Raw genomic sequence first — 22,525 nt, 5'->3', positions numbered from 1 at the left:
ATAATGACAAAAGTATAGGTGGGAGGTTTTTGAAATACCGCTTAGATGTGTTGAGTTATATGAAGTTTGTTACAGGTGATGTGCATATTATATTTTGATGAAATTCTGCTCAATAATCTTGAAAAATGTCTTTTGTAAACGCAAAAAACAATTGTATAGGAGGTCATAGAAATTGTGCACATAATAGAGAGTGGTTAGCCTGTTGAAAGGTTTAACTATCTGTCTCAATTCAACATACCTTATTTTCCAATAGCACTTACAATTATCCACCTTTCACCCAGGTTGATCCTAGCAGTAAGTTCTCGTCTTGAATGTGCATGTAAATTTTGCAACGATATAAAGCAAACAACAACAAATTAATACATGGATTTTCCATTCAGGAACATAGCTTCTGAAAGGCAATAGCTATCGAATACTGTCAAAATAAAAGTTGGCATTTTTTTTCTATTTAAAAAATAAAACACATTTATTTAACATTAAACATGTTAAATTGTTTGAAAAAAAACATTTCTGCAAAATTAATGTGTCACGAAACGTCTTAACGAGACATCTTTCTCCCAAGAAATAAGGTTAATACTCCTGAAATGCAATAAGGAATATAATCAAATGTTCAAACTTTACCTATACATTTTGTCATGAGAAATAATTTCTCATATCAAAATTATTTTAAAATAACCAACAAATTGCCTTAATGGTTCCCAAAAAAAAACGACACAACGTCCCATTTGGAAATTAAACAAACCAAGTAGCATAACTCCTAAGCATCAAATATGAAAAAAAATCAATAACAAACAAGAACCACCGAAAATTCGCATAATAACGAGAAAAGATTACACTACGGAATAGAGGATACCCCTGCCTTCTATCTTCCAGCCGTTAGTTTTCTCGTTTGAATTGTTTTACATTGTCATTTTGGGGACTTTTATAGCTGACTATGCGGTATGGGCTTTGCTAATTTTTGAAGGCCGTATGGTGACCTATAGTTGTTAATTTCTGTGTCATTTTGGTCTCTCGTGGAGAGTTGTCTCATTGTCAATCATACCACATCTTCTTTTTTATATAGATCTTCATTTTAAACTTTTCGCCTTGTTTTTATTAGAGTGTAATTAATGAGTCTTTTGTATATGAAACTTTATCCTGGTATTTATGATGTTTGTTTATGAGTTAAATGGCATAAAAAGGCACAGTCTAGAACGCACTTCAAATGAAAAACAATTAAATGGAAAGAGAAATGTACAGTATATGAATATGATATAATATACTACTACCTCTAAAGCTGGGGTCACACATTCACGATTTTTACTACCGTCCTTGACAGGACCATTCCCGATTAAAACTTATTAAAAGTCTGATCAAGATCCTGTGAATCGTGGATGGAAATTCAAACTTAAAGCTGGGGTCACACATTCACGATTTTTACTGCCGTCCTTAACAGGAACATTCCCGATTAAAATTTGTCAAAAGTCTGATCAAGATCCTGTGAATCGTGAATGGAAATTCAAACTTTAATTAAAATTTGTAAAAAAAATAATTTTTATCACGACAACAATCAGATAGTGTCCAGGAAGCGTCGATATTCAACCGTTGCCAAGCGAATATTTCCCGATAATCCCGTTCTGAATCCGCTTCTTATCTGATTCGTATTTTTCGCCAGGTAAAATTCGACCGAGTCTGTCACGACCGCGTCCCGACTCTACCGAATGTAATCCGACAGAGATCAGACAGTGACCAGACAGTGAACCGACGCTGACGGAAGTTATCCGTTCGAAAACTGTCGGCATATTCGGGATGATTAGGTACTGTCGGAACGTAATCCTATCACGGACCGCTCTATCGCATTGGAAACGGCTTTGTCTGGTCTCAGTCGTATTGTATTCTGTAATTATCGGGACTCTGACGTGGGTATCATTGACGAATTTCGTACAAATGTATTCATAACGGTACTGTTTCGGAACGGTTTCGGCAAAAAACGGTCCGCAATCGACAAGATCTGGATGCAATCTGGACTCAATCGGCAGAAAAATAGCTATGAAAAATTACTCCAGATCGTTCCCGTTCGACAGGACACCGTCCAGAATACACAAAACATTGTTCGGAATTCGATCCGATACAGCAGAATCTGTCACGACATAGCCACGATTGTAATCCGACTAGACAAAATCGGCTGAGTTGCCCCGAATGTTACGGGACGCACCTAACTGTCGGGGTGCTTTGCCGAACTATTCAGACCCTTCCCGACCCGAAGGAATCTGTTACGAACTAAAACGATCGCATTCAGACAATGATAGGACATTCCGGATAATTGAGGATACTAATCCGACTTTTTCACTTTTCGTGTCGTATTGCTGACGGGAGCAATAATCGGCAATGTGTGAACCCAGCATAACAGAGACAACTCAAAATTAACCTTAATTGAAAGCAAAACCAAATATATGGGTATCCATCCATGACACAAAATTAGTAAATGCACAGCGCAAAAAAAACCCACAAAAATGAATTCAAAAGAAAGTCGCGCTTATTACTTGTAATGTTTTTTTAATCATTTTTTTTTTGTCACAGTAAGGCCTTCAACATGGATCAATTGCATACATATTGCGCTCAGATATTGCGCATTTTTAATTCAAAATGTTAAACTGATATTTCATACTCTTATCGCAGAATTATTTAAATTGACCGGGGTTTCGATAGCACAAGAAAATTATATGGCCTTGAGATACGTAGAGACTGTCTTATAATGTTATATAGTATGTCAATAAATCGCGCAAAGTTATCAGATATGACATGTTCGTACTTCACACTACAAACAATATAAGAATAGACGATCATTCATACAAACAGTTGGTAAATAAGTATGTTGCCCGACTACTTCAGGATTATATGTATTCTGACCTGGATAACACTTTTTTCTAAACATGAGATATTTATAGATTGTTGATGAATGTCTATGTTTACAAAATAACGAAACTATGGCGATGAAAGCTTCTGATCATACAGATAAATTTGTAAATGTGTGTTGTTCTTCTCCGACGGAGTTTGAAGCAGATGATGCAACGGAAGCCGAAGTTGCAACCACCGAAAATTCGCATAATAACGAGAAAAGATTGGACTACGGAATTGAGGATACCCCTGCCTTCTATCTTTGTATTGTATTTGGTTTACAGGTAAATTATTTATTTTACTTTTTTATTTTCTTTTTATCATTTTATTACAAGAAGTTGTACACAAGGCCACTTTTGTTCCTTTAAAAGTATTTACATTATAGGAAAACGATAATAACACTAATTGATTCGTACAAGAAGCATTTAAGTGTCTTTCTAACTCAGTATCATGACCATATGTTTATTATATATATATCTATTGTTATTTATGAAAAATGCGTTGTTTATTAAAACCTTTAAATATGTAATTACTGGTAAACATGTACATGTATGTTTATATCATTACGAATTAACAACATATAGCTTAAATTTACATATTTAATTTATTCCACTTCAACATATTGAATATGGTGACAATTCACGGAAGGGGGGGGGGGGGATGCGGGTCCGGGTATACATATATATTTTTACCAACAATGCTTTTGAATGGGGACATTTGGCTGGACCCCTAGCTATTACCTAGGCTCAAGCCTCACTTTTATAAATGGCTAACTCGCCCTTGAAATATAAGGGGTTTAACTATTCTGTTAAAAGACAAATATCAAAAAGAAATTGTGTATATGTTAATTCATGTCATGTGCACAAAAAAATATTTATATCTCTCCTTTTAGCTGTTTGACAGATTAAACATGACTGATAATTTTCATTTAAATTCAAATTTTACGCAGTTTGATTTTAGAACGAACAGAATTTATTAACCTTTGTTATAATAAAAGGTATTATGGTTATTTGTCTCACTGGCAATCTTACAACCTTTTCCAATAATTATATTAAGGTGGGTCTGTTCTTTTAGCGTTGTGAATAGCAAAAAGCGCCCTTCAAAATGCGTGTGAGGAATTCGCTAAATGCTCATATTTTATTAGAATTTTTCAATGTTTGGGTTTCCCTTTTTCTGTTTTTATAATAAATAATAACATTCTTCAGTTTAATACACTGCAAAGGTACACAAGACTCGTTCAGTGCTTTATTTAAATGGATACACTGTACATGTACATGTATGCTACCCACTATGATAAGCAAATAAAATCAAAACTCGGTAAAATCGTTTAAAATACATCCACTGATTTAAAGAGTTTTACTTAATTTTCGATTGTACTAATCTTGAAAGTTATTAAAGATTTTTAGTACAAACAATTATCTAAATAGAGTTAGAATGACAGATTAGTACTGCAATAATCCTTCAGACGATCATCCCTTTATACAAATGCCTTGCCAATTACATTAATTCTGACAAAATAATTAACTGAGACGACAACAAAACAGCAGAAAAAAAACCCAACACAAACACGAAAAACTAGTTTATTTCTTTAATAGTCATTCACACGAGCATGTAATAAAATATTTTCTCATTGTACTGATAATTTTGAACGAGGTCAAAAATGTGAAATAACTCGTCCATTTAATTGAGTAATATGTTCACAAATTAAAATTAAAATATAATGTATATTTATCATTCAACTTCATTCGCCGTAAAAAAAAGAAAGATTATCCCTGTAGCAAAAGCCATACGATGGTGACCTTAGATATAAGTGTGCTAAGTCATTATACTATTATAATTCTAAAGATTGTTTTAAGTAGCTGTCCAAGGTCAGGTTAAATGCTAATCACCTATGCCTGTCTCCGAAATAGGACATGTAAAGGGTCATTAGATGGCTAATTCATGTTCACCGATTTGACCCAGATTTCTATTCTTGATTAAAAGCATATATACTTAAACGAACAACTAAATCACAAAACGTTAAACATACGTGTTCGTCCATCTCCTCTAAGGTGGCACGGTAGTATTTCCTAGCCCATACGGGATAATGATAGCCTTTTTAGAATTTTCACCACTTTCTAACACTGCAAAAAATTCTACATTCACAGTTAACTGAAGTACTTTCATTTTACTATTCAGAAATGAATTTAAATATGTATCATGACCGTTTACCTTTTTTGCTAGTTTCAAAAACCTCAGACCACTAGTACTTTTAGGTCTTTTATGGTGCAGTGAATACAAAATTAAAAAAAATTCTCAAAAATTCATTTTCATCTGTATGTAAAATTATTTCATATTTTTCTACACCTGATTCATCCCTCGGTTTGGGAAAGTATGTTCAGTTGATACTGTATTTTTTGTCCAATCACACTGTTTAGATACATTTACCTAAGTAGGGTACACAAAAGAGCAACCTAAATTCTGGAATGCAAATACTACCGTGCCACCTCTAATATGGTGCATGAATACGGATTCAAATGAGTAGAATTATTCACTTGCAAGTCATTATATATCAGGGATGTCTTTAAGCATATTTTAATGAATTAGAATTAAACTAACTTGCAATACTTGCAATAGCGAAATAGCATAATCAGTCTATGGAAGAAGCGATTCGATAAAAACTTTTCTTATATCAACGAGCGATATTGTCTTATATCAACGAGTTGCATTGTGGGAAATTTCAGACGAATGTTAGCATTTGTACAAAGAAATGCAGATTTCTCGGTATAAAGTAATGACTCTTTTAAATTTCTTAAAACAGGGTGACATTTAACACGACATAGGTCTGGTGTATAATTTCCATGAATTATTTTATGTAATAACAAGCAAGGTGTATTTAAACGAGAAAATTGAATTGTCAAATAAATGAAACATAAATGCACGAATCATCATTTGTAGATATACACATTCTATATATATCATGTAGAAAATTCAGTGGAATGCAATTGAGATGAATTCGATTGTTTGCTAAGCCAAAATTGCCTATAAGTTAAGGATACTGCTATATTGTATTATATCAATGCGATATTTGTCTTATATCATAGCCATGATTTTTTAATATCAAAAATTTATGAATGCGATACTTTTCTAATATAACTGCTAGAGTTTTCTAATATAAAATAAATACGATGAAACGTCACAATGCATGTCAAGAAAACTGCAAACATAATTCACAAACTTAGTCTTAGATCATGACCGATTTAATGTTTTAGGATCAACATCACTAAAATTTCATAACTGTAACAAAATTAACGCTAACATGAACTTATCATTTCGAAAATGTTGCTTTATCTTATTGATAGTTGAAAGTGTTAACAACCTGTTCAGTCTATTGTTTTCAATCACATGGTTTAACCGACTAACTAACATGTTTAACCCCTCCACATTATTTATGTATGTGCCTGTCCCAAGTCAGGAGCCAGTAATTCAGTGGTTGTCGTTTGGTTATGTGTTACATATTTGTTTTTCGTTCATTTTTATACGACCGCAAAAATTTTAATTTTCGTCGTATATTACTATCACGTTGGCGTCGTCGTCGTCTTGCGTCGTCGTCGTCCGAATACTTTTTGTTTTCGCACTCTAACTTTAGTAAAAGTGAATAGAAATCGATGAAATTTTGATACAAGGTTTATGACCACAAAAGGAAGGTTGGGATTGATTTTGAGAGTTTTGGTCCCAACATTTTAGGAATTAGGGGCCAAAAAGGGCCCAAATAAGCATTTTCTTGGTTTTCGCACTATAACTTTAGTTTAAGTTAATAGAAATCTATGAAATTTAAACACAAGGTTTATGACCACAAAAGGAAGGTTGGGATTGATTTTGGTAGTTAAGGTCCCAACAGTTTAGGAATTAGGGGCCAAAAAGGGCCCAAATAAGCATTTTCTTGGTTTTCGCACTATAACTTTAGTTTAAGTTAATAGAAATCTATGAAATTTTGACACAAGGTTTATGACCACAAAAGGAAGGTTGAGATTGATTTTGGGAGTTTTGGTTCCAACAGTTTAGGAATAAGGGGCCAAAAAAGGGCGCAAATAAGCATTATTCTTGGTTTTCGCACAATAATTTTAGTATAAGTAAATAGAAATCAGTGAAATTTAAACACAAGGTTTATGACCACAAAAGGAAGGTTGGGATTGATTTTGGTAGTTAAGGTCCCAACAGTTTAGGAATTAGGGGCCAAAAAAGGGCCCAAATAAGCATTATTCTTGGTTTTCGCACCATAACTTAAGTATAAGTAAATAGAAATCTATGAAATTTAAACACAAGGTTTATGACCATAAAAGGAAGGTTGGGTTTGATTTTGGGAGTTGTGGTCCCAACAGTTTAGGAATAAGGGGCCCAAAGGGTCCAAAATTGAACTTTGTTTGATTTCATAAAAAATTGAATAATTGGGGTTCTTTGACATGCTAAATCTAACTGTGTATGTAGATTCTTAATTTTTGGTCCCGTTTTCAAATTGGTCTACATTAAAGTCCAAAGGGTCCAAAATTAAACTAAGTTTGATTTTAACAAAAATTGAATTCTTGGGCTTTTTTGATATGCTGAATCTAAACATGTACTTAGATTTTTGATTATGGGCCCAGTTTTCAAGTTGGTTCAAATCAGGATCCAAAATTATTATATTAAGTATTGTGCAATAGCAAGAAATTTTCAATTGCACAGTATTCAGCGATAGCAAGAAATCTTCAATTGCACAATATTGTGCAGTAGCAAGAAATTTTCAATTGCACAGTATTGCGCAATAGCAAGAAATCTTCAATTGCACAGCATTGTGCAATAGCAAATATTTTCAATTGCACAGTATTGTGCAATAGCAAGAAATATCTAATTGCACAATATTGTGCAATAGCAAGATATTTTCAATTGGAGTTATTTTTCTTTGTCCAGAATAGTAGTTGAATCAACTTAAATACAATGTATATTCACTTTTACTACCAACTGATAAATTAAAACAATCTTTACCATTCAGCGATAGCAAGCACTTTTTTTTACATTTTAATATTTTATGATGTATTTAAATGAGTAGTTATTGTTGCAAACTCCATTAGAAATTTAAATTGAGATCAGTTTTGGAAAAAGGGAAAGGGGGATGTGAAAAAAATGGGGGGGGGGGGGGGGGGGGTTAAATTTTTCTCATTTCAGATTTCATAAATAAAAAGAAAATTTCTTCAAACATTTTTTTGAGAGGATTAATATTCAACAGCATAGTGAATTGCTCAAAGGCAAAACAAAAATGTTAAGTTCTTTAGACCACATTCATTCTGTGTCAGAAACCTATGCTGTGTCAACTATTTAATCACAATCCAAATTTAGAGCTGAATCCAGCTTGAATGTTGTGTCCATACTTGCCCCAACCGTTCAAGGTTCAACCTCTGCGGTCGTATAAAGCTGCGCCCTGCGGAGCATCTGTGTTTTTTTTTATATAAATAAGGCCGTTAGTTTTCTCGTTTGAATTGTTTTACATTGTCTTATCGGGGCCTTTTATAGCTGACTATGCGGTATTGGCTTTGTTCATTGTTGAAGGCCGTACGGTGACCTATAGTTGTTAATGTCTGTGTTATTTTGGTCTCTTGTGGACATTTGTCTCATTGGCAATCATACCCTTTTTTTTTTTTATAATTCTATTTGAAGTGATGATGCAATGGCGGAATTTAAATGCGGTTGCAAATACGTCTACCGACCTATAAGATTCTAATATACTGGTCACACTGCTATAGCCTATCCACCTTGGTTATATTGAAATAGACAAAAAATATCATTACTTTAAAGAAACATTCATCCAATCAATCCAATTCAATTCAATACAGCCCTAAATTACAATGTATATTCAAATGGTAAAATAAATAATCCAAACAAATTAAAATTAAAATGTACAAATGCTGATGTCCCAAACTTTGAAGATACCGAGTAGCCTCAGACTGTAAATTGGGTAAATTCAGATACAACGAAAATCAAAAATCTTATCAAAACAGAAAATGCATTTATTATTAACATAGAAAGAAAATATTGAGAAGGAACAGTTCTTTTTGGATATCAAAGACTTTTCATGTTGGTAAATCGATATCTCTATGAACATAATCAGCTCGACGCGTGGACGCTCTTTTACCGTGATGGTATTCCGATGTTATGTTGCCACAGAGATTTGACTTTCGTTTTTAACTAGTAACCGATATATTAATACGCGAACATTAAATTTTCTTAGTGCAAACTAACAATCTGTATCGCTTGTTATAAATTCATTTCTTCAATGAGTACTAAAAACTTGTTTAGAACACAAATAAATAAGATGTAAATGTCATTTGACGTTAGAAATGTGTATATATCTTTTCTATATTTATAAATTTAGATCGTCCAGTTGGAGGACTGGAAAGCAGTTATTTATAAGGGGACATTTTAAAGAATTATAGATATATATAAGAAGATGGTACATGAGTTCGAATGAGACCACTTTCCATCAAAGTAATAATTTGTTTAAAGTAAACCATTATAGATCAAAGTAGGGCCTTAAACACGGAGCCTTGGCTCGTAGCGATTACCATGCTATATAGGAACAAAAACATTACTAGTGTTAAACAATTCAAACAGGAAAACCAACACTCTAATTTGTATAAAAAAAGGAGATTCAAAAGTACAGGTCAGAGTTTGTTGAATCAATCTGAACGAGGACAGTATGATTCATCTTTGTCACAGTCAAGTTAGTTTCATTGTTATCAATAAAGAAAGTCTTCCATGCGTGCGTTGCGAGCATATCGGATATCTATTATTTTGGTACGTTCATTATGAAATTTGCTAAATGGTATAAATGGTATGTGAACAATCGTTTTGATACTTAGCTATTTGATTACGGCATTGCTTATTAAACCCTTATTTTATTAGTTTTGCTTCCAAAACCAATTGAGAAAAGGGTAAGATGTTACCAAAAACAATTTGAATTTAAGCAATGGTCTTAAAGCTGCTTATTTACATACAATACTACTAAGAAGTAAAATCACAAAAATACTGAACTCCGAGGAAAATTCAAAACAGAAAGACCCTTATCAAATCGTAAAATCAAATGATGAAACACACCAAACGAATGGATAACAACTGTCATATTTGTGACTCGGTACTGGCATTTTCAAATTTTGAAAATGGTGGATTGAACCGGGTTTTATAGCGCTGAACCTCTCACGTGTATGACAGTCTCATCAAATTCTGTCATATTTACAACGATGCGTGAACAAAACAGACATAATAGGTAAAATTGTCAAAATATGGGTACAACAGTCTAATATTAATACTAATAAGTACTAATATTGATATAACAAAAACACTGCTATGATATTTTAAAAGTATCGCATTGATATTAGAACTAATAGCATTTGTTTATTTATGTATATAAGAAAAACACAGCACTTCAAATTTTACACGAACCTAAACTTTAGCTTCTAACTAACTTCTGAATTTGTATTTAGACTCAATTGTTGTTTATATTTGAACAATAAGTTTTAAAGTTAGTATTTTCTTAATTTTTCGTTGCCGAAAACAACATTTTACTTATGGAATGTCTGCATATTTACAATTGATATTAGACAATATCTCTATGTGATATAAGAAAAGTTTTTATCGATACGCTTCTTCTATAGACTGATAATACATGTTTATAAATGTATCATACTTTGTTGTTTTGTCGAATTTGTAGCCCATGTCCCGGGCATTTAAGGAACTGACAATTGGACAAAGTATAACGGAGCTGGTTCATTAGTTTGACATAGTATAAAATATGATTACCAACGAGACAAATCTCCAGCAGATACATAATGACATGAAAGTTAACAACTTATTCTACTATTCTAATATTGATATTTTTCTTTAAAAATTCGATTTTGCTAAAATATTGGATACAAGTAGGCATTCATATTTTCCCGCAAAAACAATAACAGAGTTACCGGTCCTTGCCGGCATTGTCGCAAAACGTTCTTTGAGATATTTTTCCGCATGCTTTAACACATTTTTTTCGCTACGTGTGCATTGATAATGGTTTTTTACTTATACATATATATCTAACTACAAAGCATTTTTATATTATTAATTTATGTCGTAAACAAAAATACTTTTATCAGTATTCATCGAAAAGATGTATTTATTTCAAACGATAAGGAATGTTATTTTGCACTCGTTTATGATCGCTCATTTATCATGTTTATAGTCAGATCGGTAAAAAACCAAAACTAATTTACATAATGGAAATCTAGGCGATAACAATACATCGGAATGACCTACAGGTCATCGCGATGTAAAAAAAAGACCAATTAAACCTAGACATAAAACTTTGCTCAGTGCTCGGAGCACAAAAATCATGCTCGGAACATGAAATCCAGCAATTTGATTGGTTGATTTTCGAGTTTGAGTACAAAAATCATGCTCGAAAGTTTTATGACCATGATCTGATATACAGAGACAAACGATAACCACTAAATTACACGCTCATGACGTTATGACGGTTCATCCAACAAAAACACAGACCCGACGAGACAGGGCATCTATACAGCCTCACTACAAAAAAATACACTAATTGATTATAAGATGTGGCATGAGTGCCAATGAGACAACTCTTCATCCAAGTCACAATTTGTAAATGTGCTAAGTACAGATCTGAGAGTAATACCTGTTATTGACAGCTAGTTCAATGTCAATTACAACTAAAACAAGACTAAAATATCAATCAGTACACATCCAATGGAGTTAACGTGAAAACAGTTGGAGAACAACATGACATTGTGCAATGCCAAGATAAGATATCAACAGGTTCAAGTTGTACAGCCATTACAGTTGTGCATAATAAAATAAGATATATGAAAATGTAACCAAATCAAAATAAATACCAATAAATATAATAGGTATAATTACAGTGTTGAATTGATAACTTTTTATAACAAGTTTACTTAAAAGATTGACGAAAGAGAGGCGAAAGATACCAGAGCAGCATTCAAACTCATAAGTCGAAAATAAACTGACATCACCATGCATGGTTAAGAGAGAAAAGACCAACAGTCTAATAATAGTACACAAAACACAATATAAAAAACTATAAACTAAGCAACACGAACCCCACCAAAAACCTTGGTTGATCTCCAGTGATTCGAAAGGGTAATCATATCTTGTTCCACTTGTGGCGTTCTTCATTTTTCTCATGTTAGTACAAACTATTCTAACTGGGTAGGTCACATTCGTGATAAGAGGACTGGATTGTAGTTATGACAATCATATGTGAAACGGATATTCCATACCAGTCAACCAACTCGTAATGTCGTCCGTAAAATTTCCGAAGGGATGATTTCAACTTCATGCATCATTTGAAACTCTGGGTTTAAGAACTTCCGGGTGAGCAGCAACCCTCTAACACGGAAATCATGATAGGAAATGCAAACCCGGGAATATCGTATCATTTGGGAGATATGCACCCAGATAAGTTTACCCAGATCGTATCTGAATTACTGGGCTCGATAAATAATATTTGCGTAAACATTAGGATGTGCTATCCCGTTTGAAATAAGTTTTCTAGAAGTACTGTAACAGCCAAACTTCCAAAACAAATATTATTTTTTATCTGTTCGAGAATTCATTGTAAAGGTTTTGAATTAAGTTCATTGAAAACACAGACAAAGCGAACAAGTTGTGATATATGAACAGCGTTAGCTTGTGCAAATGACATCACCGTTCAAATAAGGAAAAGTAACAATAGGAAACGAAAATGTTTGCCGTATTTATTTTTTTGTGCAAAGTTTAGACTATATACGTACATGTAATAACGATTTGACTCGGTTGTTACATACTTTTGACACCCTTATTCTACCATGTAGAGGCCAGTGGCACCTTCAACAAATTGAAGATTAAAGGAATCCTTGTTTCCTTTGTCAATGTAGACTTGTTCTAAAACGAAAAAAATGGGCCTCTGCCAATGCAAAACATGATGGTAGTGACATATATATATATGTATGTCGACGGTTTCACCAATTATTAATAAAAAAATAGTTTTAATATAAAAGGGTTATGAGAAAAGATTTTATAAAAGAGATGAAAAATATAAGAAAGTAAAATGTAGAATGTAAAAAAAAGGTCACTCCTTTGGGAAACATCTCAGATATATGGACAACTCATTACTGGACCAATTGGCAAATAGACTATAGATTCATAAATATGTGAACATTTTATCCATTTTAGCAAGTTCTGTTAGCAATTAGTTCAACCATTTCAATACCACTAATTGTTGGGAAGCAGATATGTGCAGAAGAATTAGAGTTAGTCAAATCCCAAATAATGTCGACATTCCTTTTCATGTGTGGTATTTGTACCATTCTTCAAGATACATTTGGTGTAAGGTATGTATTTTCGAATAACTGATTTCACTCAAACTTGTGCACAGTTAAATTTATTCAAATTTGATTTGATGTACGATTTAAGCTCGTCTTACCTTAATTTTAAGTTGTATCCTAGAATTCGAGACATCAACGTTAATAAAACTGATCGTTGTTTCTAAAAATTATACATACTTTTAATAAAATGCATTTTTTATGCTCATAAATAGATAAAAAAAACTGAACTTAAGCAATTAGACCAAAAAGGGTAAATATATTCAAAAGACCAATATATATCTACATTATACCTTGAAATTAAAAGAATATAAGTTTTAAGCAAAATTTTCATTGTTTTTATCATCATGTTTAAGACTATGAAAAAAGGGAGAAACTTTAAATAATAAACAGTGCCTCGATGGACGAGTGGTCAAAGTAGTCAAGTTACAGTGGCACGGGCCTGGTAACACTGAGATTGTGAGTTCGAATCACGCACGGGTCGTAGGACTCGACTCCAATCTTAATTGACTAGGATTGTTAGTTTTCCTACCGAAAGTTAGTGTTTCTCATCGTATACACAAGCTTCAAACTCTAATAAAATCTGACAGCAAGGAAAAAGACAATAGAATAGTATCGAAAGTGGCGTTAAACACCAAGCAATCAATCAGTCAGTAGAAATGAACAGAACGATAGAATAAAATAAAATAAGCCAATTGACCCCTTATGACAGTTTTTGCTTCTAAATTGTAGTCCTTTTACATGTATCTTTTTTTTTTTGCGTATATATTAGATATAGATATTGTTTCTGCTGTTGTCTGCTCTATAGTCGGGTTGTTCTCTCTTTGGCACATTCCCCATTTCCATTCTCAATTTTATTGTGTCGTTTAATTTAAAAAACGTAGCCTTTTTCCAAAATATTTCGTTTTACTAGTATATAGATATTCTAAATTATAATAACATTTGCACGACAGTCGAGATAACATGATGGACATGATGATTTCGTTAGTTTAGCAAGCACATATTATTTTCGTTTTAAGCTGTTAAAAATATATCATATCGGTACGTCTTATGTATGTGAAAATGAGATGGCACACACCTGCAGAAGTTAAAAGGGCATGCTACAGTCTTAACATTTAAGAAAATTGTTGAGATATAATGTCAAGGCTCAAGATTAAATCGACCTGATAACAAATATTCTAGCGGTAATAGATTTAACGCATTAAGCAATGTTACAGAAGATTCAATCTTAAGAAAGGCACTCCAAAGTCCGTGTGAAAATCGAATTGGGTTGCATAAAATCCTTTTAAGCACTCGATTCATTGTTGTTTTTTTATGTCGATTAGCTGATTACAAAACGTTAAAGTGAACAGAAAAGGAAATACAAATAATAATGCTTTAAGTTAACAGACAATAATGGTACTTGATAGAGCACGTGCTATAGTTTTTTGTTTTGTTTTTTCAGACTTCCAATAATCCAAGGAGGATGCCATAAGTTCATTCCTGCAATAACTGCATTAATGGCATTAGATAAATGGAAATGTCCATCTCAGTCCGTAATACATAATGGTAGTGTATCAATTAGTTTTGTCATGTCGTGTACTACATAATAAAAAAACACAAAGGATATGGGGTATCCAAAATTATTCAAGACACAAAATCAGTACCACAGCAAAAACACATAGAAAGCAAAACAGTGCTTTAATTGCTGTTTTTCACCTCAGAGTCACATTAAACCTGTACGTTTACAATACCAGAAGCTTTAATTGTAAAACTATCGGTTTCCATAGCTATTGTTTCATGTACTTAACTTTCATATACTTTAAATAAATTGTCTTCTACATTTGATCGACTAAACCTCGACTAAAGAACGTCTGAACAACAATTCTGTATCTGTTCTAAAATAAAGCATTATGGCAGGTATTATATATTTGATCTTGAGTCATGGATACATGATTTTTTGTTTAAGTTGTTATAGACCTTCAACTAGCTGTTAGTAACCGAGAGTACTCTCAGATCTGTACTTAAATATGTATTTGTTAGGGATGAAGGATGGATCGATACTCTCAAACTTCCTGTCCTATCTGTGTTTTAGTTTATGATTTTGTCTTTCCATCGATCTGATGAGTTTTCCAACTATGTTTATATTTATTTTTATGTTGTGCTGTTACACCACTGTCCCATGTTAGGGGAGGGTCGAGCGCTCACAATCATGTTTAACAATTCTTTATGGGTCTATCTCAAGTCAATAGCCTGTAGTTAAGAAGTTGTTGTTAGTTAATGTCTGTCATCTTTGTTTTAAGTAAATTGTTTTGTTATAAATTAGACAGTTAGTTGTCTCTTTTGAATAGTTTCATATTGTAATTACGGGACCTTTTATAGCCGCGACTATACACACGATTTGGAATTTTCATTATGTTAATGGCGTAAGGTTGTCTATAATTGCTTGCATCCACTTCATTTGATAGTTGTCTTATTTGCAATCATGCCATATGTTAATTTTAATAAGGCAGTGAGTATATGAATTGTAAGAGAATGATAAACATGAACCTTTATCTTGTAGCATTAACGGGAAATTTGACACTTAATGGTACTAGTGGTAACTACACAGAATTAGATGTAACAGAAATGTGGCAGTCCAGAATGAGAGAGGTTATTACTAAGTGATGTTTAATTACCAAAATTATTTGAAAATAATCCATTATTTTTTGCTGTATACTTTCCGTTTAGTCCGATGATGCTGTCTTTTCGGACATTCATTACTCCTATTATAATTCACACCGATTTTATTTTACTTTAATGGTAGCAAATTTCATACAAGAGTCTTAAATAGAAGGAAGTTCAAATTATCCGTTCTCTTAATAATTCAAGACGTCAAATATTCTGGCTAGCTATTATCTGACTACTCATTTTGATTTCATAAAATAAGCAACTATGTCTGGTGATGTCATAAAAAAGACCACGTATCATATTTGCTGATTATTGAAAAAGAAAATTAAATTTTACTTAAATATCGTCTTAATATCAAGTGAGAAAAAAAGTCCACCACCGAATATCGTGTAATATGATAATTTTTCACTATCGACAAATAAATTTGCACTGAATATTTAAATCACTCGTCATACCCCGCGTTTTTAAATTGGCTGGTATTTATTCTTATGTCAAGAGTGGAAAATAATCGTTTGTGTCAGAACCAGATTATAAAAATAACAAAAATTGTGAAACAGAGATGTTTCATTTGTGGTAATACCAGGTTTTACTTATCTTCATATTTATACTTGTTTGTATAGATTCAAGGAGGCATAATTGTTGCATCTGTAACACAAGTTCTGATTGGTTGTACTGGGATATTGGGCGTGCTGTTGCAGTATATAGGACCAATAACAGTTGTTCCAACAATCACTTTAGTAGGACTGTCCCTGATCGATGTTGCTTTGAACTTTTGCAAAATCCACTGGGGAGTATCGATCTTGTAAGACTTGTTAATTGTTTCACCTAAGCATGAATGGTGATTAACACAATCAGAAAATTACCTTAAACGATTTCCTTCAGATAAAATTAAGAATGGAAATGGGGAAAGTGTCAAAGAGACAACAACCCGACCAAAGAGCAGAAAGTAGCAGAAGGTCACCTATGGGTCTTTAATACAGCGTGAAAATTAAACACACGGAGTACTTGATTTAGCTGGCCAAAAAACAAACATGTGTACTAGTTCAGTAATAATGGAAGTCATACTTAACTCCGAAATATATAAATGAACTAAAATTAAAAACTAACAAAGACCAGAGGCTCCTGAATTGGGACAGGCGCAAAAAATCAACACAGATAATCGTTTAAAAATAAATTATAAAATACACATCAAACATATGTTTGCAGTAATAAAGATTAATCCTTAATAATAAAAAAAAAGATTGACAAACTTCTACTTTATGAAGGTACATTTTTCTTTTACAAACATTTACCTATCTAAAATCACAAATACATGTTATGTTTTCAGAACAATATTTTTCCTGTTATTGTTTTCTCTGTATCTACGTAATATTTCCTGTCCTATACCTTCATGGACGACAAAGAAAAAATGTTTCATCTCTCATTTTCCAGTTTTCCGACTGTTCCCAGTAAGTATTCATTATTTGATTGATATCAGTCGTCATTTTCATTCAGTTTTGATTTTTCTTCGAGTTCAGTAATTTTGTGATTTTACTTTTTACGTGTTCTCCTCGGTTAAACGTTATATATACATGCACAAAAAGGTTTAACTGTAGCATGCCATTCAAAAGGGGATTTTGACAAAACATGTTTCCTTTATCCATGAAACTAAATATAAAAGAAAAACAAAGATATGTGGTATGATTTCCAAAGAGACAATTTTACACCAATAATCAAATACAGTTGAGGTAAATAACTGTCTGCAATCGGACGGCCTTCAACTATGAGAAAAAATACCGTATTGTCAGTTATAAAAGCCACAACATGAAAAATGTGAACCTATTCACTTGAAAAAACAGGCAAATAATGCTCCTCAGTGATGTTTGGTGCCAACATCTTGATAAGGTGATTATTATCTTACTTTAAAAGGTTTCGAAAATAGCTGACCAAATGCAAAATGAAATCCGTCTTTAACTTACGAATTTTATGTATAATAGGTGATTCTTGCAGTGATACTGTCTTGGTCAATAACTGCAATATTGACTGAATGTGATGTATTTACGTCGAATTCCACACTACCAGAATACAAAGCGAGGACAGATGCTAGACTTCATGTAGTAAGCAATGCCAAATGGTTCTTTTTTCCATATCCAGGTAAGATTACTTACTTTTAACCTTCAGGAGGCTCGCGGGAAGATTTTCAGAAAAAATGAAACATTTATTTTTCATTACAAGTTTTATCTTTTACCTTACGTAGTGGTTACTTTATCATATGGTACAAAAATCATTGTAAAAAATCAATTCGTGTTGGCACAAGGTGACTTTTAAAATGTAGATATTATTGGAAAAGCCCCAAATTATCTCCCTTTAGTGCAAAAATGCCAATTTTTAGCATTAAAATTAAAATATCTTTTTTAACTCATCGGTGACCTATATTTTGTATTGTTGTTTTCGAATAAGCTGTACATAAACTAAATAGTTGTAAAAATTTAGCGATTTCTGTAATTTAGTTCTTTTTTTATTTCGATATTACCGCTATTTCTCTTATTAGTTCAACAGAAAAAAAATGACATCAACAAAAATATATGTTTCTTTCGAAGGCAGATTGTAGGCGTAAATGAACGGTGACTCCATCTGTTTATTTCATTTTTCTATTAAGTATAAGATAAAGTTCATTTGTAGAAAAATATAGGGAAATCCTATATTAAATAAAAAAATTGATTTAGACCCTCGAGCCCCCTTAATATTTTTTATTTATTAACAAACAAAATAAAAAAATTGAATAATACGAAACAAAATGTCGGTAATATGAAAATAGTCTATAATGTTTCTCAAACTAGATAGACATATTTATTTTGGAATCTGATTTAATATGTATTTGTATTGTCTACCTAGGACAATGGGGACTTCCAACATTAAGTGTTGCAAGTTACATGGCAATGATGGCAGCTACATTTACCTCGATTATTGAATCTGTTGGAGACTATTACGCATGTGCAAGAATATCAGGTGCTCCTCCTCCTCCTGCCCATGCGATTAATCGCGGGATAGCCATGGAAGGATTTGGAAGTATCCTATCGGGTGCTGTAGGATCAGGAGGAGCAACTACATCATACAGCCAAAATGTTGGTGCTATAGGATTCACAAAGGTAACATTATGTATTTTGTTTACAGATTACACAATCTCAAACCTATTTCTATTTCGACGGAGACAACTTTAAAATTTTATTTAAAATTTTAATACATGCTTGAAGTTCATTATGGTGCATAAAAAGAAAATTTATGATGGCATTCAATACTGTGAGAACATATAGTAATGTCAAACTACAAAGAATTTCAGCAGAGAATTTAAAAGCTTGAATTGGAAAAAAATTACAATGATATCTACAAAATGCAATTTTGTTTTCCAGAATGCAAGTAGAAGAGTATTTCAATATGCTGGAATAATATTTTTAATATGTGGCCTATTTGGAAAAGTAGGTGCTGTACTGACTTTACTTCCGGATCCTGTACTTGGTGGTACTGTTGTTCTAAGTTTTGGAATGGTAACATCCGTTGGTCTCTCTACCCTTCAGTTTGTTGATTTGTCATCTGGTAGAAATCTGTGTATTATTGGCTCGTCACTCTTGATAGGTCTTATGGTTCCACGTTACATTGAAGAAAATGCAAATGTTATAGACACAGGTAAAAGTATATTTTATATCTAAATATATATATGTTGTTTTGATTTTTATCAAAATTTTCAGTAAGAAAAAAGTTAAATCACTAAAATACTGAACTCTGAGGAAAAATTCAAAAATGAAAGTCACTAAAAAAATAAATAACATTACGTGTTCGAATATTTAATACTTTAGATGATTAACTAGTATGGTTATCAAATATGTGAAATGAAAAAAAATCAAATATTTACTGTTGAAAAATCCAAATATTGTTTTACGTTTATATTTGTATTGTGATAATATATCGACTTGTTGATAATATTTCAATTTTTTGCGATTGATTTGATTGATTACTCAATTAAATTTTTAAGAATCATTGTTTTAGAAATAAAATTACCATGATTGAAAAGTTTGAAACAAAAACTAAAATAATAGTAAGGTGTAACATTTGCATTTGGCTGTAGTCGGCTTGACTCATATCATTTTTAGCAGTTTACAGTTAATAGAAAAAACATCAGTACCAAATTATGAGTTGTAAAGTAGACTTAGCAATAATATAAAATATTTACCTGTCATAGAGATGATTCAACAAGTAACACTCCAATAACCTTGTTGCTAATTCTAAAACGTTAACCACACACATAATATGAAATGCCCCAATAGATCTTCCATGATGACAGAGAGAGATTCCATTCCTTTTAGAGAACCTAAGAAACAGAATAAAAAGTGACACTCGCACCATGCGTTTCATTTGTTTCGAAGCGATTATAAGTAAATTTCAGTATTCGGTTTAGACCTCAAAACTAATGAAGGGACAAGGAATGTGAAGAGAAAACCAAAATGAAATGCGATGTAAACATTTTGCATCAGTTTTATTTTTGTGCCAAAATGTATATAACATTATCACTAATTCCATGATCTCCAAGTGCAAAAAAGCTACATTTCTTGTTCAAATTAATTATAATTTTATTTTTGCAGGTAATTCTGAACTAGACCAAGTATTAACAGTACTATTGAGTACAGCTATGTTTGTTGGTGGAATGCTTGGCTTCATATTAGATAATACCGTTCCAGGTTTGTATCTGAAGAAACTGTTTTACGCTATAATATCACAGAAATATTGGAATTAAAATGAAACATCGATGTTGTCAAACCTTAATGTATCTGTATTCTGAAATATACACAAACGACATCCTAATTGATAAATGAAGATGTGGTATGAGTGCCAATAAGACAATTCTCCATCCAAGTCTAGGTCAAGGTACGGTCTTCAACACGGAGTATTGGTTCACACCGAACAGCAAGCTATGGTATATGAAATTTCTTGATCAAGGACACGTACTGCAGACATATCATAAAACAAGGTTCGAAATTGTGTAGACGTTAACACTTAAAACTATACCTTCTTTGGTATTTTCTTTCAATACTATTAGTCACATGATTTCTATATAAGCACAAAGATGGAGTGGTTTATACATGTTATAAAAAGTAATCTTTAAATAAAATAATATAATAGGTTATTGCAATCTAACAATAATACCACATGAGTTATGGAATAACAACCAATCTTTGACAAAAGCGTCTATACCTCACTCCAATTTCTAAATAGCCGAGTCTATATATTATCGTTACTAATAGAAAATATTGTACCAATCAGGATTCATTATCAACATGAAATTATTTAATTGCGAAAGAACTAGGACGAAACAGCAACAATTATTTTGAATAACTTTTTTTTTTCAAAGGGACCGATGAGGAAAGAGGGATTATAAAATGGAGGAACCAGTTATCCACAACAGGTGCCTCAGATGATACCACATATCAATCAACATATGATTTACCTTTTATTATGCCATTTTTACGACGATATAAGTGTTTCTCTTACATACCATTCTTACCAACTTTCAAATATGAATCACAGTCTATTTTCCAGAAATGTTGCAAATCTAAAAAACAAAAGATAAATATAGATGAAATACAGAAAGAAAAATATATTGGTATTCCTAATTCAAATAGTAAGGCAGATATAGAAATTCAATCAAAAATGTGATATTGTTTTATCTTTCATAATGATTGAAAATAATTATCTTTTTAAAATAAAACTAAGTATACATCATTCCTTGGTTCATTCATGTTTTGCACTTGATTCTTTTAACAAAAAATGACTCTTCTAACATGTACGGATATATTTAACTAATTTTGTATGATCTCACGAAAGCAAAAGATGTGCATGTGGAAATAGAATTTGCTGGTAGTACCAAAAAAACAATTCACGTAGTTTCATATCAACGGGTTTGATTTATATAATGGAAAATGGAAACCAAAATAATTGTAGACCATATAATTGTACATTCTGTTACAGAGTTAAAATAATGCCTCATTGGAAACCGTTTTGCGTTCTGTTGTTTCGTTGCTTTCCACTTAAAAGTTGATTTGTTTCCATCGGTTTTAGTTTGTAACCAGGATTTGTTTTCTCTCAATCGATTTATGACTTTTAAACAGCGGTAAACTACTGTTCCCTTTATTTGGTATGCCATCTACATGTTTCAAGTTGTTATTTCATGGAGTAGGCCACAATTTGCAACGAAATTCAGCAATGACAATTTTATTGTTCCATTTTAGTTCAATTATTGTTTGCGATTGTGAATTTCATATAGTAGTACATAAAAAGTGATGAGGGAGTATACGTCACCGAGACTAAACTTACAACACAAATAACCAACAAACGTTACTCTCAACAATAGACACGTGTCTAGACACTTAATTGCAAAGACAAGTCATGCATTTCTGAGGTTAAAATATAACGTTTCCTAGTAGATTACATTTTACTACAAGATGGTAGTAATTGAGCTTATTACAGTACACGAATGTCTGCATTGATATTTCTCGTGTAGGAAAAATGATATAGAAATTGTTCTGAATGTGTTTCAAAGCCATTTGAAAAAGAAATCGTTAATTCAATGTATACTT

The 22,525-nt window shown here is 32.2% G+C and overlaps 1 protein-coding gene across 1 annotated transcript; it reads left to right on the top strand.

Moving 5' to 3' along the window:
* The first annotated feature begins 2,646 nt into the window (after positions 1 to 2,646).
* LOC139512742 (solute carrier family 23 member 2-like) lies at positions 2,647 to 21,671 on the top strand. Its single transcript, XM_071300606.1, has 11 exons — positions 2,647 to 3,161; positions 13,120 to 13,277; positions 14,713 to 14,816; positions 15,811 to 15,899; positions 16,538 to 16,719; positions 17,245 to 17,365; positions 17,894 to 18,050; positions 18,792 to 19,045; positions 19,307 to 19,580; positions 20,534 to 20,629; positions 21,301 to 21,671. The coding sequence occupies exons 1-11, from the start codon at positions 2,967 to 2,969 to the stop codon at positions 21,603 to 21,605; spliced, it is 1,935 nt and encodes a 644-aa protein (XP_071156707.1). The 5' UTR covers positions 2,647 to 2,966; the 3' UTR covers positions 21,606 to 21,671.
* The last annotated feature ends 854 nt before the right edge of the window (positions 21,672 to 22,525 follow it).

Source organism: Mytilus edulis, chromosome 2 (assembly GCF_963676685.1).
Source record: "Mytilus edulis chromosome 2, xbMytEdul2.2, whole genome shotgun sequence".
NCBI classification, from domain to species: Eukaryota; Metazoa; Mollusca; class Bivalvia; order Mytilida; family Mytilidae; genus Mytilus; species Mytilus edulis.
This window is presented reverse-complemented; position numbering and strand designations above follow the sequence as displayed.

Coding starts and splice junctions, on each gene's coding strand:
- LOC139512742 (XM_071300606.1), top strand. CDS start 2,967: ATGGCGATGAAAGCTTCTGATCATACAGATAAATTTGTAAATGTGTGT. Junction 14,817..15,810: donor TCAGTCCGTAATACATAATG/GTAGTGTATCAA, acceptor TTTATCTTGTAG/CATTAACGGGAAATTTGACA. Junction 18,051..18,791: donor GTTCTTTTTTCCATATCCAG/GTAAGATTACTT, acceptor TTGTCTACCTAG/GACAATGGGGACTTCCAACA.